At 40.0% G+C, this 18,652-nt stretch overlaps 1 protein-coding gene across 1 annotated transcript in view; it reads right to left on the bottom strand.

Annotated features, from left to right (window-relative positions):
- Window positions 1-12,920, bottom strand: part of ANKRD42 (ankyrin repeat domain 42) — a 74,188-nt gene extending 61,268 nt beyond the window's left edge. Inside the window, exons 1-2 of the mRNA XM_040489503.1 lie at window positions 11,872-12,920; window positions 8,377-8,540 (exon numbers count right to left, since the gene is read on the bottom strand). Of these exons, the coding sequence (XP_040345437.1) occupies window positions 8,377-8,540; window positions 11,872-12,895 (1,188 nt within the window). The 5' untranslated portion in view covers window positions 12,896-12,920. The remainder of the gene's footprint in view (window positions 1-8,376; window positions 8,541-11,871) is intronic.
- Between the last annotated feature and the right edge of the window lie 5,732 nt (window positions 12,921-18,652).

The raw sequence follows: 18,652 nt of genomic DNA, 5'->3' as shown, positions 1-18,652 counted from the left end.
TTCCATTGGTTGCCTTTTAGTTTTGTTGATTGTTTCCCTTGCAGTGCAGAAGCTTTTTATCTTGATGAGGTCCCAATAGTTCATTTTTGCTTTTATTTCCCTTGCCTTCAGAAATGTGTCAAGTAAGAAGTTGCTGCAGCTGAAGTCAAAGAGGTTGTTGCATTTTCCCCCCTCAGGTTTTTTTTTTAATTTTTTTTAATGTTTATTTATGTTTCAGAGACAGAGTGCGAGCAGGGGAGGGACAGAGAGAGAGATACAGAATCCAAAGCAAGCTCCAGGCTCTGAGCTGTCAGCACAGAGCCCAATGCAGGAATCGAACCCACAAACCATAAGATCATGACCTGAGCTGAAGTTGGTGCTAAACCGACTGAGCCACCCAGATGCCCCTCCTCTCTTGGGTTTTGATGGTTTCCTGTCTCACATTTAGGTCTTTCACCCATTTTGAGTTTATCTTGTGTATGGTAATAAAAAAGTGGTCCAGTTTCATTCTTCTGAATGTTGCTGTCCAGTCCTCCCAGCACCATTTGGTAAAGAGACTGTCTTTTTTCCTTTAGATATTATTTTTTCCTGCTTTGCCAAAGATTAGTGGGCCATACATTTGTGGGTCCAATTCTACATTCTCTATTTTTTTAATTTTTTTTCATGTTTATTTATTTTTGAGAGAGACAAACAGAGCATGAGAGGGGCAGAGAGAGAAGGAGACAGAATCAGAAGCAGGCTCCAGGCTCAGCTATCAGCACACAGCACAATGCAGGACTCAAACTCATGATCTATGAGATCATGACCTGAGCTGAAATCCAACACTTAACTGACTGAGCCACCCAGGTTGCATCCTCTAGTCTCTTCCAATGGTCTATGTGTCTGCTTTGTGTCAAAACCATACTATCTTGATGATTACAGCTTTGTAGTAGAGGCTAAAGTCCAGGATTGTGATGACTCCTGCTTTGGTTTTCTTTTTCAACATTACTTTGGTTATTCAGGGTCTTTTGTGGTTCCATACAAACATTAGGATTGTGTGTTCTAGCTCTAAGAATAATGCTGGTGCAATTTTGACTGGGATTGCATTGAATACGTAGATTGCTTTCAGTTGTATTGACATTTTAACAATATTTGTTTTTCCAATCCATAAGCATGGAATGGTTTTCCATTTCTTTGTGTCTTCTTCAATGTCCTTCATAAGTTTTCTATAGTTTTCAGCATACAGATCTTTTATATCTTTGGTTAGGTTTATTCCTAGATATTTTATGAAAAGATGCTCAATATCACTCATCATCAGGGAAATACAAATCAAACCCCCATTGAGATACCACCTCACACCAGTAAGAGTGACTAAAATTAACAACTCAGGAAACAACAGATGTTGGCAAGGATGTGGAGAAACAGGAACCATCTTGCACTGTTGGTGGGAATGCAAACTGGTACAGCCACTCTGGGAAACAGTGTGGAGATTCCTCAAAAAATTAAAAATAGAATTACCCTACAATCCGGCAATAGCACTACTAGGAATTTATCCAAAGGATACAGGAGTGCTGATTCATATGGGCACATGTACCCAATGTTTATAGCAGCGATTTCAACAATAGCCAAATTATGGAAAGAGCCCAAATGTCCATCAACTGATGAATGGATAAAGAAGATGTGGTTTATATACACAATGGAATACTACTTGGCAATGAGAAAGAATAAAATCTTGCCATTTGCAGCAACATGGATGGAACTGGAAGGTATTATGCTAAGTGTAATAGAGAAAGACAGATATCATATGTTTTCACTCAAATGTGGAATTTGAAAAACTTAACAGAATACCATGGGGGAAGGAAAGGGGAATAAATAGTTTCAAACAAGAGGGAGGTAAACCTTAAAAGATTGTTAAATACAGAAAACAAACTGAGGGCTGATGGGGAGACTGGGGAGAGGGGAAAATGGGTGATGGGCATTGAGGAGGGCACTTGTTGGGATGAGCACTGAGTATTGTATGTAAGCAATGAATCATGGGAATCTACCCCCAAAGCCAAGAGCACAATGTACACACTGTATGTTAGCTAACTTGACAATAAATTACATTTAAACAAATTTTTTTTAATTTTAAAAAAATAAGCATTTTTAAAAACAAAAACAAAAAAACTAAGCAGCGACTGCACACTGTGGGGAACAGATTCCATACACTTAGTCCAGGTAAGTCAACAAGCAAACACATAGCAACAAGCACACCTGAATAAGATCAGAATTCAAAGCTGCTACAATATATAATCTAAAACGTGCAGTTTTCTGGGGCGCCTAGGTGGCTCAGTCAGTTGAGCATCCAACTCTTGATTTCGGCTCAGGTCCTGATCCCAGGGTTGTGGGATCACGCCCCACATTAGGCTCCAGGCCTAGCATGGAACCTGCTCGAGATAGTCTCTCTCACCCTCTGCCCCACTCGAACTCTCTCTACCTCTCTCAATTAAAAAAAAAAAAAAAAGCACTGTTTTCAAAATGTCTAGGCAAACAAAAAAAATTATGAGATGTATACAATGATCAACAGAAACAATATCTGAAAGGGCCCAGGGTTGGACTTAATATGACTTAATATGGCAGTTATTATAAACAGTTTGGGATAACTAAAAGGAATTTTTTTTAAAGAATTTATATTTAGGGGCGCCTAGTGGCCCAGTCAGTTAAGCATCTGACTCTTGGTTTCATCTCAGGCCATGATCTCGAGGTTTTGTGACTTCAAACCCCATGTCAGGCTCTGTACTGGCAGAGCCTGCTTGAGACTCTGCCTCCCTGTCTCTGCCCCTCCCCCACTCACACAGTCTCTGTTTCTCTCAAAATAAATAAACTTTAAAAAATAAATAAAAATGAAAGAATTTATATTTAAAGAATTAAAGGAGGGGCACCTGAGTGGCTTAGCTGGTTAAGCATCTGACTCTTGATTTCAGCTCATGATATCACAATTCCTAAGCTCAAGCCCCACGTCATGCTCTGAACTGACAATGTGGAGCCTGCTTGGGATTCTCTCTCTCTCTCTCTCTCTCTCTCTCTCTCTCTCTCTGCTCCTTCCCCACTAGTGCTCTCTCTTTATCCCAAAACAAATAAACATTTTAAAAAATTAAAGGAAAGTATGATGACAATGACTCATCAAAGAGAAATAAGTCAGTCAGAGAAAGACAAATACATATGATCTCTCTCTTATGTGGAATTTAAGAAACAAAACAAATGAGCAAAGGTTAAAAAAAAAAGAGAGAGAAGACAAACCAAGAAACAGACTCATAACTATAGAGAACAAACTGATAGTTATCAGAGAGGAGGTGACTGAGGAGTGGCTGAAACAGCGATTAAGGAGTATACTTATAAAAATTTTTTCTTAACACACACACATATAGGAGCCTGGCTGGCTCAGTCAGCGGAGCATACAACTCTTGACCCTGTGAGGGTTGTGAGTTCAAGTCCCATGTTGGGTATGGAGATTACTTAAAAACATAAAAGGGGTCCCTGTATGGCTCAGTTCATTAAGTGTCCAATTTTGGCTCAGGTCATGATTTTGCAGTTCATAGGTTAGAGCCCCACCTCAGACTGTGCTGACAGCTCAGAGCCTGGAGGCTGCTTTGGATTCTGTGTCTCCCTCTCTCTCTGCTTCTCCACCGCTCATGCTCTGCCTCTATCTCAAAAATAAACATATAAAAAAAAAAGAGTGCACTTATCAGAAAAAAGGAGGGAGGTACCTGTGTACTCAGTTGCTTAAGTATCCATCTTAGTTAGGCTCAGATCATAATCTCGTGGTTCATGAGTTCAAGCCCCACATCAGACTCTGTCCTGACAGCTTGGAGTCTGGAGCGTGCTTCAAATTCTGTCTCCCTCTCTCTGTCCCTTCCCAGCTCACACTCTGTCTCTCTCTCTCAAAAATAAATAAACATTAAAAATTTTTTAAATAAAATCTTTAATAGAAATAAATACACACTCATAAAAATGTATTAATTGAATTAAAGTTTTGCTTAATTCATGCTATGTTTGGCAAACAATTCAATTTCAAAGTTGTGGATAAAAATGAATTATATGAATTATAATAAAACTATAAGTATCTATGTTTTTGAGACTATTGTTCAGCTATAAATTATTAAGATTCATTTTAATTTCAAATAATTGTAATTATTTTGTGTCCATGAATATTAAAATATTGATTCCTATCCAAATATATGAAATACTATTATATTTCCAAGTTAACTTTAAAATGTGAAAGTAGTAATACAATTGCAGAAAATGAAAAAAAAAGAAAATATACACAAAGAGACAAGTTATTTTTATTTTTAAAACATTTTTTTTAACGATTTATTTTTGAGACAGAGAGAGACAGAGCATGAACGGGGGAGGGTCAGAGAGAGAGGGAGACACAGAATCTGAAACAGGCTCCAGGCTCTGAACCATCAGCCCAGAGCCCGACGCGGGGCTCAAACTCACAGACTGTGAGATCATGACCTGAGCTGAAGTCGGACGCTTAACCGACTGAGCCACCCAGGCGCCCCGAGACAAGTTATTTTTAAAAAAAGAAAGAAGAAAAAGAAATTCTGGAAGTAAAAAATATATCTGAAATAAAAAGTTTACCATAGGGGCTCAAGAGCTGATTTCATCTCATGAAGAAAAAAAAAAAATGAAGTCTAATGAAGCATAGTCTTCACTAGTTGTTTATCTAGTGATTATGTTACCAACATAAGTACCACAGTCTTAAGAAATTTCAGAAAGGATAACAAAATGTGAGAGCATTAATGTAGTAGGCAAGTAGAGAATGAGGAGATGATCTTTAAATGGAAAGGTAGACAGGAACCAAAATGTTTTGGTTTAACTTATTTTTGTTAAAATTCAACAAACATTTCTGGAATATCTGTTATGCACTATGATAACACTTAAAATATAAATTTAAGGGGCGCCTGGGTGGCTCAGTCAGTTGAGCATCTGACTCTTGATTTTGGCTCAGGTCATGATCTCAGGGTTGTGGGATCAAGCTCCATGTCATCTCTGTGCTGGGCATGGAGCCTGCTTGAGATTCTCTCTCTCTCTGTCTCTCTCTCTCTCTCTGTCTCTCTCTCATTCTCTCTCTCCCCCTCTCCCTCCCTCTCTCCCCACTTGTTTGCTCTCTCTCTCTCTAAAAATAAATCTTTTACTTTTTTTTTTTTAACATTTATTTATCTTTGAGAGAGACAAAGCATGAGTGGAGGGAAGGACAGAGAGAGAGGGAGACACAGAATCTGTCAGCACACAGCCCAACACGGGGCTCAAACCCACAAACCATGAGATCATAACCTGAACCAAAATCAGACACGCAACTGACTGAGCCACCCAGGCGTGTCCCAAAAATAAATCTTAAACACACACACACACACACACATATATATATGTGGGGCTTGTTTTTTTTTTAATGTATATATATTTAGTTCAGCAAATTCAGCTATACAGCAAACATTTATTGAGAATCCAATATGCCAAATGTGGAAAAAAAGAGGAACAAAACCCAAATGGTACCTTCAAAGAGCTCAAAATCTAAAAGAGATTCAAAGTGATCAATTCAATGTGATAAATACAAATAAATATAGTTTTAAATATATGTGTAAGATTTAGGTGTAGCTCCTAGGTAGGTTACTAAGGGATGTTGGGGGGGGGGGGGCGGCGGACACAGAAAGCTTTGCCAAGTGGGTGCTGCCTGACCTGGAATTCAACTAAGTAACCAGTAGGAAGAGGTGAGTGAAACCAGGCAGATAAAACCGTATGTGTAAAGTCTAGGATAACAAAGAACAGCAGGCTAGTTTGGGAAATGACAGTAGTCACCAGTATTACAGAATAAAACAAGTATGATGAGAGATGAGGTTGCAGAGAGAAGTCTCTTATATTAAGTCGCTTGAACTTTATCCTATAGGGGATAAAGAGTCACTACACAGAGTTAAAGGTTTCAAAAGAAGAAAATCAATTAGATCTAAAGCAGTGGCTAAAAGGGTGGAGAGGACAAACTCAGGAGACAAAGATGGAACAAAATCAATGACCTAATGATCAGTTCTCACTGCATTATCAAGTGCACCTTCAGACAAATGTTGATATTGTGTTTCACTTCTGGAAAAAATGGAGACAATGCAATAATGATGCCAAGTCAATAGCCTGGAAAACTAAGAAAGGGAGGGAAAAGAGTACTAGCTTAGTTTCAGACCAATTAGAGATCCAGTCAGATGCATATGTGCTGTTATTGATCAAGCACCTGATACATAAGCAGAGTTCAAGAGAGAAAGCAAATCAATAATTATGTAGTAGTGATAAAACCAAGGAATGCTAAAAGACTGTTTAGAGAGAGTACATAAAGTAGGAGAGAAAAGGCTATTAGCAGAAATATAAAAAATACTTATATTTATAGAGTAGTCAGAGGAGGTTAACCAAAGAAGACTGGGAGTAATCAGAAAGGCTGAAAGGATACCACAAAAGAGAGGAAACCCCACTCTCTTTGAAATCATTAAAAAAAAAAAGCAAGAAAAACAGGAATAAAACTCTATCCTTGATGAAACTAAGAAACATCTGAAGCTACAAAACAAATGGGAAAGCTGCCAAAGTGTAGATCCAATAGGGATATGGAAGGAAACAGAGAACATACCCACCCAGGGCTACAAACTGAGAAAGAACCATCATGGCACATACTTCCTAGATGAGAGGGAGCCACTAATAGGCCAAATCAAAAAATCCTTGTTTACAACAGTTCAAGTGGGGCACACAACTGGCGGAGAGATTCTCCAGGCCAGATTCAGTTTTGAGAAGCAGAGAAACCCAAACAAACAAGAAATCACACAGAGAAGCCATTTTCATAGAAAGCAGTCTCTGTGTGGTAGGGGGAAAAAACAAACACTTCATAGCAGACCTCCTGCAGCCTACTGGCTAGGGAAATGTGGTAATTAAAATAAGTTCTCCACACATAATCTCTAATCATGAGGAAAAAGTGCAGTTGGCCTTGTACACAACCTGAGAATAATTTTTGCATAAAAATATTCAGTAAGCACTGCCTGTACTAGCTAAAAAATAAAACCAACTAAATAGCCATTGAAAAATGGATGATATTAGTCTAAGAATAATTATAACATGCCTGAAAGAAATGGAATACATAAATGCCATCATAGTTAAGCCTCAAAAATACATTGTTGAACACAAAAAGCTGCAGGATGATGAACACAGTATAATGTCATTTATATAAAATGTTATTAAAAACAATGATACAATCATTTAATAACAGCATAAAACATAGATAGTATTTTTTTAACTTATTTTGAGAGAGAGAAAGGGAGAGCATGCCCAAGGGCAAGGGAGGGGGCAGGGGGAAGGGAGAGAGAGAGAGAGAGAGAGAGAAAGAGAGAGGCCCAAGCAGGCTCCACGGTGAATGGGGCTCAATCCCATGACCCTAGGATTATGACCTGAGCCCAAATTAAAAGTCTGACGCTCAACTGACTGAGCCACACAGGTGCCCCTACATGGGAATATCAAACACCAAATGCAGGGTAATAGTTACTTCTGGAGCTGTTAGGGGAGGAATGGCACCCGTGAGGAGTGCTAAGGGACTTCAAATACATCTGTGAGGTTCCATTTATTTTCTAAAAATCTAAAGCAACCATAGCAAAAATATTAAGATTTGATAGCATTAGGTATTCATATGTTACCCTCTGTAAGTTACCCTCCAGGCTTGCCTTTAGAACTCAGCCACCACATTGTGAGGAATCACAAATTAGCCCAGGTGGAGAGGCCTCACATAAAAGTTCACATGGAGAGGAATTAAGGCAGCCAGCCTGTAGCTTGCATCTTCCACCAGACATCTGCGTGAACAAGCCTTCAGAAGATTTCAGCCTCAGTATTTCAATCTTCTAGCTGAAGCCCCAGACATCATGAAAAAGAGACGAGCTATCCATGAGATTCAAATTCCTGATTCGCTTCTGAGTATCAATGTTTATTTTATGCCACTAACTTTTGGGATAATTTGTTACAAAGGTACAGTAACCAGAACAACAAATATCACGATGAATTGAAAAAGAAAAATACTTCTGGGGCGCATGGGTAGCTAAGTCGGTTGAGCATCCAGCTCCTGATCTCAGCCCAGGTCGTGATCTCACAGTTCGTGGGTTTGAGCCCCCTTGGGGCTCTGCTCTGACAGTGCGGAGCCTGCTTGGAATTCTCTCTCTCCTTCCCTCTCTGCCCCTCCCGGCTGACGCTCTATCTCTCTCAAAAAATAAATAAATAAACAAACAAACAAACTTTAAAAAAAGAGGAAAAAGAAAAATATTTCAAATACCTAGCATAAAGTCTCAGTCCTATTTGCTAAATCTTCAAAATTGCTAACAGCTGTAAACTTACTTCAGTTTAATGATTTATACAGCTTCTTACCTCCAAACTTCCAGAATGTGCTGCCCAATGTAAGGGGGAAAACTTATGGAGAATGTCAACTTCATTAATGCTGGCTCCACGTTCTATTATTTCTGAAAGCTGCTTTACATCTCCAGCCCGTACTGCATCATGTATGTTACCAAAATGCACTTTCTTCTGGGCACCTATTGAAAAATTGCTTAAAATATATTACAAAAAAAAAAAAAAGCCTAAAGCAATGATTCAATAGAAAGCACAAAATCACTTTGATTTTCCAAATAATTTATTACAAACATATTTGTGGTTAACATCTTAATCAGACTTCCATTTCAGCTCTAACACATAAAGAGCATTGAAGTTGTCACTCGCATAGATACAGGAAAAAAGCTGTCAAACAGAAAATCAATTACTTTTCTTGGACTTATCAGAGAACTGAGGTCTCAAGGCCAACTGCGTCCTCAAGTCTGGAGAGACACACAAATACAGAAGCACAAACAAGTTCAGCTTACCGGGAGCAGAAGCCACTGGAGCCATAAACTCCTAGAAGCCCTGAAATGGTAACTGTGACAAATTGCTAGATGTCGGGAAAGCATTAGCCTACTAGTGAGAAACTCTTGAGGCCACAGTCTTAGAAGGCCCCCACATTTTCATAGATTTTACCCCACTAGGGTAAATCCCACCAGGTTATCACTGTGAAAAGTCAAGAAGACTCTTTTCATGTCTTCGGCAGGGGAAGGGGGAAAGTAATGATTCTGAAATATACGCAGTGCATTCTCCGTAACAAAGGCCTACTCTCCAGTGATAAAGACTTTACAAGAGCCTCACCTCACATAGGCTGATACATTCTATCAATATACTTTTCTTATCTTTCTCATACTACTACACTAAGAAAGGAATGGCAGGTCACAATTTTTACTTCATACACTCTAGGGGTCTTATGTTTTATAATTTAATGTTCCAAACATCACAAAACTGCACTGTGACTGTGAAATATTTAATCTGTACTGTAAGCCAGAAGCAATACAGATATCTCAGCATGAACAGATGTTGGGGGAGGAAGAGTACAGAGTTTAATCAAAGCATTTCCTAAACAAAAAGTCATGATTCCTGACCTCAAACTGTTTTCAAAAGAACTCACCAACATTTCTGGTAGAAAATCTAGGCAATCTTGTACTACTACTTATCCATGTGTATGTCCTTTCTCAATAACTCAAATGTTAATTTCTTTGAGGGATGGAATTGCATCTCATGCCACCCCTTAGCAAAATGCTGTAACATTTTATTCAAAATCCTTTCTGAGCATCTAGCACATTCCAGGCACTAAGAAATATGATGGCAAATGAACAGGGATTTAATGCATTTTATTTCCACCAACACTTTAAAATGTATTTGGAGGGGCGCCTGGGTGGCGCAGTCGGTTAAGCGTCCGACTTCAGCCAGGTCACGATCTCGCGGTCCGTGAGTTCGAGCCTCGCGTCAGGCTCTGGGCTGATGGCTCAGAGCCTGGAGCCTGTTTCCGATTCTGTGTCTCCCTCTCTCTCTGCCCCTCCCCCGTTCATGCTCTGTCTCTCTCTGTCCCAAAAATAAATAAACGTTGAAAAAAAAATTTTTAAAAAAAAAGAAAAAAAAAGAAAAAAAAAAGAAAATGTATTTGGATAAATTCAATAAAATAAAAAAAATGACAGTATTGCCCTAAGTGAGTATAGGTGAAATTAAGACGTTGGAGTAGTAAACATGTGAGCAAGATCTTGAAGAACAATTAAGAAATATGCATATGGGGAAGGGAGTAAGGAGGGCACCAAAAATAACCAAGCCACTTAATGACGTTTAATGACGTAATCCCCTAGGTCAGACTTTGATTATTCTCCTTTAAACTAGTAATACAAGATCTACAAATGATGTTCTACTCACTCTAATCCATTTTATACAGGACATTCTAATCCATCATGTACAAGGACACTATCCTGATCACTCCATGCCTCTATTCCACTAACTGCATCTGGTTATCCACTGCTAGTCTAGAGAACAAAGCCCAAACCCTCAGTATGACAATGTATGCCCTCCACTAACTTGGCTACATCTAACTTTACAGCCTTTTCTCCCCCACCACATTCCATCCCAATTCATTCATTCATCCACCCATGTATCCACTCAACATTAATTTGGTCTCTACCATAAAGATAAAAAGATGAAGGCAACATGGTCTCTATCCTCAAAGAACTCACAGAAAGATACAAACAAAAAAATTATAAAATAATACAATAAGAACAATGACAAATATTCATAAGAACTTATGGAAGCACAGAAGGCTTCTAAATCAGCCAGGATAGAAGGAAATGAGAAAGAAAAGGATTTCTGGGGAAGGTGAGTTCTAAGATGAATCTTCAAGGATTAACAGGAGTTTGCCAGATAAAATGGGGACAAGGGAAAGGCATCCTAGACAGCATGAATTGTAGGATGCGGTCAAGAAACCCCCCCCCCCCCCCCACACACACACACAAACCCATCCTATTGCTGAAGGGGAGCAAAAAGGTAAGACTAGAGACTCAGGAAGACCTTGTAAGAAGCTACAGTGGTCCACACCAGAGAGGCTGAAACTCTCAACTGAGAGTAACAGCAGGAACAGAAAAGGAGACAGTCAACAAATATGGAAATAGGATGCATACAGTGGGTGAAATAAGGAAGGCATAATGGGATAATTCCAAGAAGGACGGAGAGGGCATATGGACACAAAATCCTATTTTTCTCATGTTGATCTTGAGGTGCCAAAGAGTTCCAGAGGGAGCTGTATATATTTGTCTGCAGCAGATCTCAGTGGTAGGTGTCTCTCAGTATTCATACATAGTTTTTTTCTGATACCTACCCTCACCCCATTCTGAAGCCAAGGACACTATACTCTTCTTTATAATATTCATCACACTAGTCAGTATTTGCTCAGTATTTATTTTTCCTCCTAAAATGTAAGGAATGTGTCTGTCGTCTTCACTGATATATCCTTAAGACACAGCAAATAGTAAGCCCTCAGTAAATATTTACTGGATGGTTGAATAATAAAGATTTCAAAGGGGTTGAAGTCATAGTACATGACCAGGAAAAAAAAAAAAAAAGCATCAGTGATGGCACTATCCACGGAGGGGGGAACAGCATTTAAGGAGAGGATGGTAGAAAAGTCATCAAAGGGAAAGGGAGAGTCAGTAGATTGGAAGAAAACTAGGTAAATCTAAAGTCATCTCCACAGGGTCAAATGCTGCAGAGAAGCCAAGGGTCCATAAGATTTAACAAGCGTTGATGTCAATCTGGGTAGGAAGTCTCGGGAATATAGCAGGTGGAAAGAAAGTGAGGAAACCTGGAGGGAGGATGAGAAACAGGTGAACAGCCTTGGGACCCACTTAAAATATGTCAGAGGGAAATTAGGAGTAACAGCTGAGAAACGAAACTGCCAGAAAGGGCCAACGGTGATGTGGGTGAAGTGAGAAGAGAGGCAGAGACAGGGGCAAGAGAAGTCGTCTGACTCACTTGGGGTTGCAGTCTCCCTAGAGGAAGTGGAGGGGCCTGAATCTGACACCCCGGGCATGGTGCGATCCCGCGGACTTCGGGGAGGAATCGAGTCCAGGCCCCTACTGCTACGGTGATCTTCACTTGCTGTCACCCACGAGCCACTGCAGCGGCTACCGCCTTCGTCGTCGCTAGCACCGGGGCCGCCGTCCTCCCTGGTTCTCTCCCAGGAGCTCCCGCAGCGGGAACCCTCGTCTATACTTTCTCCCTCCCAGAATCCACTGAGGCGGCGGCTGGCGTCTATGCTGACGCTCACCGCAGAGGAGTCGCTGGCCGCGTAGCCGCGATCTTCACTTACTCCGTCCCAGAAATTACTGAGGCTGTGGCCGCCATCGGCACTCCCTTCCTCCCAAGAGTCACTGAGGCGGCGGCTGTGGTAGTCACTGATTCTCTCCCCGGAGTCGCTGGTTTGGGGGACTTCTCTGACCCCCTCCCAAGAATCACCGAAGCGGAGGCCGCGGTCTTCTCGGACCGGTCCCTCACAGTCACTAGTTTGGTGGCTACCGACTTCACTTAAATTCACGTCGCTGCTGCTGAAGCCGCGGTCTCCCCTTAATGTCTCCCAGGAGGTGCTGTAACAGCGGCCACCATCTCCCCTAACTCTCCCCAGAGGGACACTGCCAAGGTCTTCATTGACTCTTCTCGAGTCACTGCGGGAGAAGCTGATGTCTTCACGTACTCTTCTAGAGCCCCTATAGAGGTGGCCGCCGTCTTCACGGATACTTCCCCTGTCTTCGCTAACTCTTTCCCTTAACTGGCCGCCGCTTTGACCATGTCGGCCGTTTGTCCTCCAAACGCGATGACTAGTGAGGCGGCCGCCGTCTTCGATTGCTACTCTCCGCGAGTCGCTCTGGCGGCGGCCGCCGTCAGCCGCTACCCTCTCCTCCGAGGTGCTTTCCAGCGTCCCGACTACAGCTAACCGGTTGTAGTTGCGGTTGGTGCCGTTGCCTTGGAAACGGGTAAACTTCCGGCGTGCTGCGGTCATTTCCGGTTCCTCACGACCTTGCGTCACTTCCGGCCTCCCCTCAACCTTTTTCGAGGCTTCGCCTCTAGAGAAATCGGATGGTGGTGTGGGCTGGTGTTCCTGAGATTCCGCGGGGTCTCACATGCAGCCTGTCTAGGCCCCGTCTCTCTAACGGCCTGGCATCGATCACGCCTTCCATGGCTCAGCGACGCAGATGCGGGCTCCAGGACTGCAGTTTGCGTAGGTGACCTGTGTGGTGCGGGCCGGGCGGGGCCTTTCTTCGTCCTTGGCAAACCTAGTATAATTTTTCAGTGCTTGTTGGAACATTGGAGGAAATTTGTTCTTATCCTGTCATTTCACAGGTACTGAGAAAGACCCAAAGGAGAAGTTAGCTGCAGCCGCTTTCATTATTGAATGCTTTATTAGTGCCAGGCTCTTGGATAATTGCTTGGTACTTAATTCTGAGCATAATTGTGTAAGGTAGGTGTTAGCCCTGTTTTGTATGTGAGGCGATTCAAGGTATCAGTAATTTGCTAAAGCCAAACAGCAGGTAAGTTGTGGAGCCAGTATAAACACAGGTCAGTAGTCAAAAGACTGCTCCATGATTCCTGACTCTAACTCCTAGGTTCCTTTTAATGTAAAATGATACTTGGCAGCAGTTTCGCTCAAATCTTTTATTTCTCCAACCTTATTATTTAACGGGTATTCTTCCATTCACTCTTTATTGAAAATACATGGTTCACGGGGCACCTAGCTACCTCAGTCGGTAGAGCACGGGACTCTTGATCTCCAGGTCTTGAGTTCGAGCCCCACGTTGGGCGTGGAGCCTACTAAAAAACGGAGACAGAGAAGGAATATGTGGGTTGGATATAATGCTAGCAGCAGAGAATACAAAAATTAGAATTCTCTGCCCTTTAAGAGCATCACCCACCTTAATTGCCCTTTCATTCTTTTTTTTTTTTTTTTTTTCCATCCTCAGGGTTTGTTCCGTAAACACGTTTGGGATATTCCCCAGACCCTATCATTCCTCTCTTGAAGTACAGTGAATTGGCTTTCTTTAACTTCCATAGCCTCTTGTAATATTAGTAATGTTAACAACTGCTCTTTGCTGAGTTCATGTGACTCTGGCACTTTATACTTTGTATTTGCTTTCTTATTCAATCCTTAACCTACCAGGACGGTATAGAGACAGAAAGGGACAGAAAGAGAAATAAAGCATCAACATTACTTGCCTGAAGGTTCACAGCTAGTATTAAGTATCTCAATTAGGTTTTCAACCTAGGTCTTTGATTTTGCTGCACATACTTTTCAAAGTCTGAATTTCCACAGACTTTATTAAACCACTTACCATATTACATTATAATGACTGTTTAATAGTTGATTTTCACCCCTACTCCCCAAGGACTCTGAGCTTCTGGAAGGTAAAGACCTTTTCATTATTCATCTTGGTGTTCCTGACATTTGGAATACTTAGTTCAAGTGGAAGGCTTAGTAATTGTGGTGGGGGTTCGTGGGTGGCTTGATCGGTTGATTGTCTGGTGGATGAACTGATAGACTGAAAATAAACTTTTTCGCACTTGGGAGGGAATTTGGGATTAGTCATCCCAATCCCCTTATTTTTAGAAATAGGGCAACTGAGGTGTTTTATCTTACCAAACACCTATTGAGTTACTAATAGGAGCAAGTTTCTATGCTAAATGATTTGCAAATAGTTTCAAACTTAATGTGTATTATTATTTCTGTTTTACAGATGAAGAAACTGCTCACATTTGGCCGAGATCTCATAAGTAGGAAGTGGGGAATTGGAACCCACTCTGACTCCAGATTAATACAGACTTTGTAGCCTGCACAGGCTACATAGGCTAATGGTAAAGGCTTCATATGTTGCTATGTTGTGTGGATAAACTCACTGAGGGTCAGCACATCCTTAAAAGATACACACGTTGGGGCGCCTGGGTGGCGCAGTCGGTTAAGCGTCCGACTTCAGCCAGGTCACGATCTCGCGGTCCGTGAGTTCGAGCCCCACGTCAGGCTCTGGGCTGATGGCTCAGAGCCTGGAGCCTGTTTCCGATTCTGTGTCTTCCTCTTTCTCTGCCCCTTCCCCGTTCATGCTCTGTCTCTCTCTGTCCCAAAAATAAATAAACGTTGAAAAAAATAAATAAATAAAAATAAAAGATACACACGTGGCAGGAAGGATCAGAAAAGAAAACAGAAACAACAAAGAAGCAGAAAAAATAAGATCTCCCAAAATAAAAGGAATTAAAAATAAAAGATATTAATGAAATAGAAAATAAAATTAGTAATAATAGCTGTTGTTTGAAAAGAGTAGACACTTAGCAAATCTAAAGAAGAAAAGGAGAAAACAATTTTGGAAACAAAGGGAACATATTATGGATATTAGGGACCTCCAAAATTAGAAGTGAATTTAGCCTAGCCTTTTTTTTTTTTTTTTATAATGTTTACTCATTTTTGAAAGAGAGAGGGAGATACAGTCTGAAGCAGGCTGCAGGCTATGAGCTGTCAGCACAGAGCCCGACGTGGGGCTCAAACCCACTAACCATGAGATGATGACCTGAACTGAAGTCAGATGCTTGACCAACTAAGCCACCCAGGCACCCCTAGCATAGCCTTATATACTAATAATCTTGAAAGTTGACTTGGATAATTTTCTAGGAAAATACAGATTTCAAAAAATTGAAGAGTTAGAAAACCTTAATAAAGGAAGCATAAAAGAATGCTCTACATACCCCTGACAAAAGTCACCAGGAACAAAGCATAGAGAAGAATGTAGTATATCCCAGATATGAAGGTAGCAGAACTATAACAGAATCTAAACAAGGATACTGGAAAAAAAAACCCAGCTCAGTGCCGCTTAGGAATATACCTGCAAAGAAATTAAGGAAACTAAGAAGCCACCAGTGCATTTAGAAAATAACATAATAACCAAGTTGGGTTATGGTCAAGGATGATCAACATTAGACATGTAATGAAAATTTCCTACGTTGGAGAAGAAAAACTATATAATCTTAATTGATATTGAAAATTACTGATTTCTTAAAAATACAGTTCACATTAATAAAAGGAAGCTTGCTTAACTGGATGAAGGGTATCAACCAAAGATAAACAGCACACTTAATGGCATTGTTTAGGTTATCTGCTGTCATTCCTACAATTAAACATTGTTCTGAGAATTAGGGATCCACTGTAGTAAGGTAAGGTATGAAATTGGAAGGGAAGAAATTAATGTATATGATAATGTTTACCTGGAAATCTAAAACAACTAAAAAACCAAGAAACATTGGAAGTAAGATGGTAAGCTCTCAGAGCAACACTGAGATTTTTTTATAAACCAAATAAACAACTTCTAAAGAACTATTCACATTAGCAGCAACAATGGTGAAATCTATCAAGAAAAAAGGAAAACCTACATCAAAACATAAAATTTCATTTATGTATGTTACAGAAAATCAAAATAAATGGAAAGAATGCTGTGCCCCTACATGAGTAGGCTCAGCAATGGAAAGATAAGATTCACCTCAGATTATAAATTTTTTGCATTTTGAGGAAAAATACTTAACAATTTTTAGTGGAAATCAACAAGATGATTTTTATTATCTGAAGTTTTGGGGTTTTTTAAAGTTCATTTATTTTGAGTGAAAGCACAAACGGGGGAGGGGCAGAGAGGATAGAAGGAATCCCAGCAGGCTCTGTGCTGTCAGTGCAGAACCTGACATACCATGGATCATGACCTGAGCTGAAGGATGCTCAACTGACTGAGCTACCCAGGCACCCAACAAAATGGTTTTAAAGTTTCTCTGGAAGAATGTATGTGCAAGATTAACCAAAATGTTTTTTAAAAAAATACAATAACCCAAATACACATCACAAGTACAAAGCTAGAGTATTTAGAACAGGGAGGTATTGGAATAGGACTGGACAATTCGATTAATGGAACAAACTAGAATTCAGAAGTAATCCCATGTGTATGTTCATTATAGAGGTAGCATTTCAAATACAGGAATGTAGGCTCTTTAGGCTCTTCATTTCCATATACAAAAATTTAAGAATTAACGGTTGTTTTATGCATATTGCGAAGGCCTTCCTAAGCAATATGAACCCTGAAGACCACAGAGAAAAAATTTATAAACATAAAAGGCTACAAGGTATGTTAACATGCAGTTGAGATCAAAGGTAGACCAGCTTTATTATCAAGTCTGAAAAAGAATAACTCTAGAAGTAATGCACAAAAAACGTAATTAAAAGAGCAAGTACACCTGAAACTAATGTATGTTGTATTAGTTGACATCAATTTGAAAAAAAAGCAAGTTAAAAGATACTCAAATGCACAAGAAAGAATGCTCTTTGCACATCGCTAGTAAAAACTAAAAAAATGGATAATGAGTATTGGAAGAGGTTTAAACAAAATACCCTGCTGGTGAGAGATTAAATTGGTGTGACCCAAGAAGGACAATTTGGCATTGTCAAAATTCTAAATATACACTACATACTTGATAACTTTATCCAGTTGTAAAAATCTCAGAAATCAGTTACAGTAGGATAGTCGCTGTGACACATTATAGTTGTGAATAGACACTTGAGTATCAGTGAAAGAATGGGTAAATTAGGCTGCATTCATATGAAATATTACACAGTTGTAGAAATGAGGATCTACATCAACATGGAAAAAGATACACTGAATTTTAAAAAAGGCAAACTGCACATGCAATCTCAGTTTTTTCAAAAAAAGGATCTACAGAAGATAAATTCAGTAGTTACTTTATAGAACAAGAAAGATGTGAAAGGAGACTTTATTTGATTTTTTTAATTAAAAAAAAATCTTCCTAAGTAAAAGTACAAAAGGATAGGAAAACATGCACTGCTGTATAAAGCAGAAGAAAGTACTTTTAAGGAGTATATGGGCCAGGAGAGATTAAGAGACTAAGAAAAACACTTGTTTTGGCAAGGAGTCATTGGGAATACTTAGGAGTCAAGATGTAAAAACTCAGAATGCACAGGATTTCAAGGTAAGTGAGGGACTGACTGAAGGAAATTTCTCAAGTGAAATTCCAGAACACTGAAGTGGGCATCTCAGCATTCCAGAGAAGTGGAAGCTTATGGTTCCACCTCTCAGGTTTTCCAAAGAGGGGTCTGCCTAATCCCCCATAGATAAACTCTGCATCTAGTTCCAGAGGAGGGAGTAAAGCCAACACCAAGTAACCCTCTCCCTTCTGTGTAGGCAGTCTCTTACTTCTCCAGCATCCTTGCTCTCCCTTTGGTGTACACCTGCAAACTGACTCGACACTCCATGGGTGCCTTGGTTCTTGCTCTTTCCCACCTGCACAGCAAAGTGACCCTGTATAGGATTAGGAGAAAACCCTACTTCTACAGAAGTTCAGGCCTTGACAGTAACCTGACGTTCCATTTCTATGTCCAGATTCCTCTTTAGTCTGCTAAATCTTTACACTTGCAGGAATGATTAGATAGATAGATGTCTTCTTACATTTTTTCTGGATATTCTGTATAAACCTCTTACAGCATTTAATAGTTGCTAAATGGTTTGTAAAAACAAAGTCAGCCAGGAAAGCAAAACTGGAAGCTAGAATGTTCTATTTTAGGCTAAGCTGTTACATGGAAATCTTAGAATTTTTATTATATAATTAGGTTTTTTTTTTTTTTTGCCAAAGCTTATTTTATTTTTAGCTGAATAAGGTCGTATTTTAGTATTTTCCAGAACATTGAAATTCAAAGTTTTAAGTAAACAAATTATGTTAAAATCAG

Source organism: Herpailurus yagouaroundi, unplaced genomic scaffold (genome assembly GCF_014898765.1).
Source record: "Herpailurus yagouaroundi ecotype Mexico unplaced genomic scaffold, PumYag 180, whole genome shotgun sequence".
Lineage (NCBI taxonomy): Eukaryota > Metazoa > Chordata > Mammalia > Carnivora > Felidae > Herpailurus > Herpailurus yagouaroundi.
Note: the sequence above shows the minus strand (reverse complement) of the source record. Positions and strands in the feature narration are given on the sequence as shown.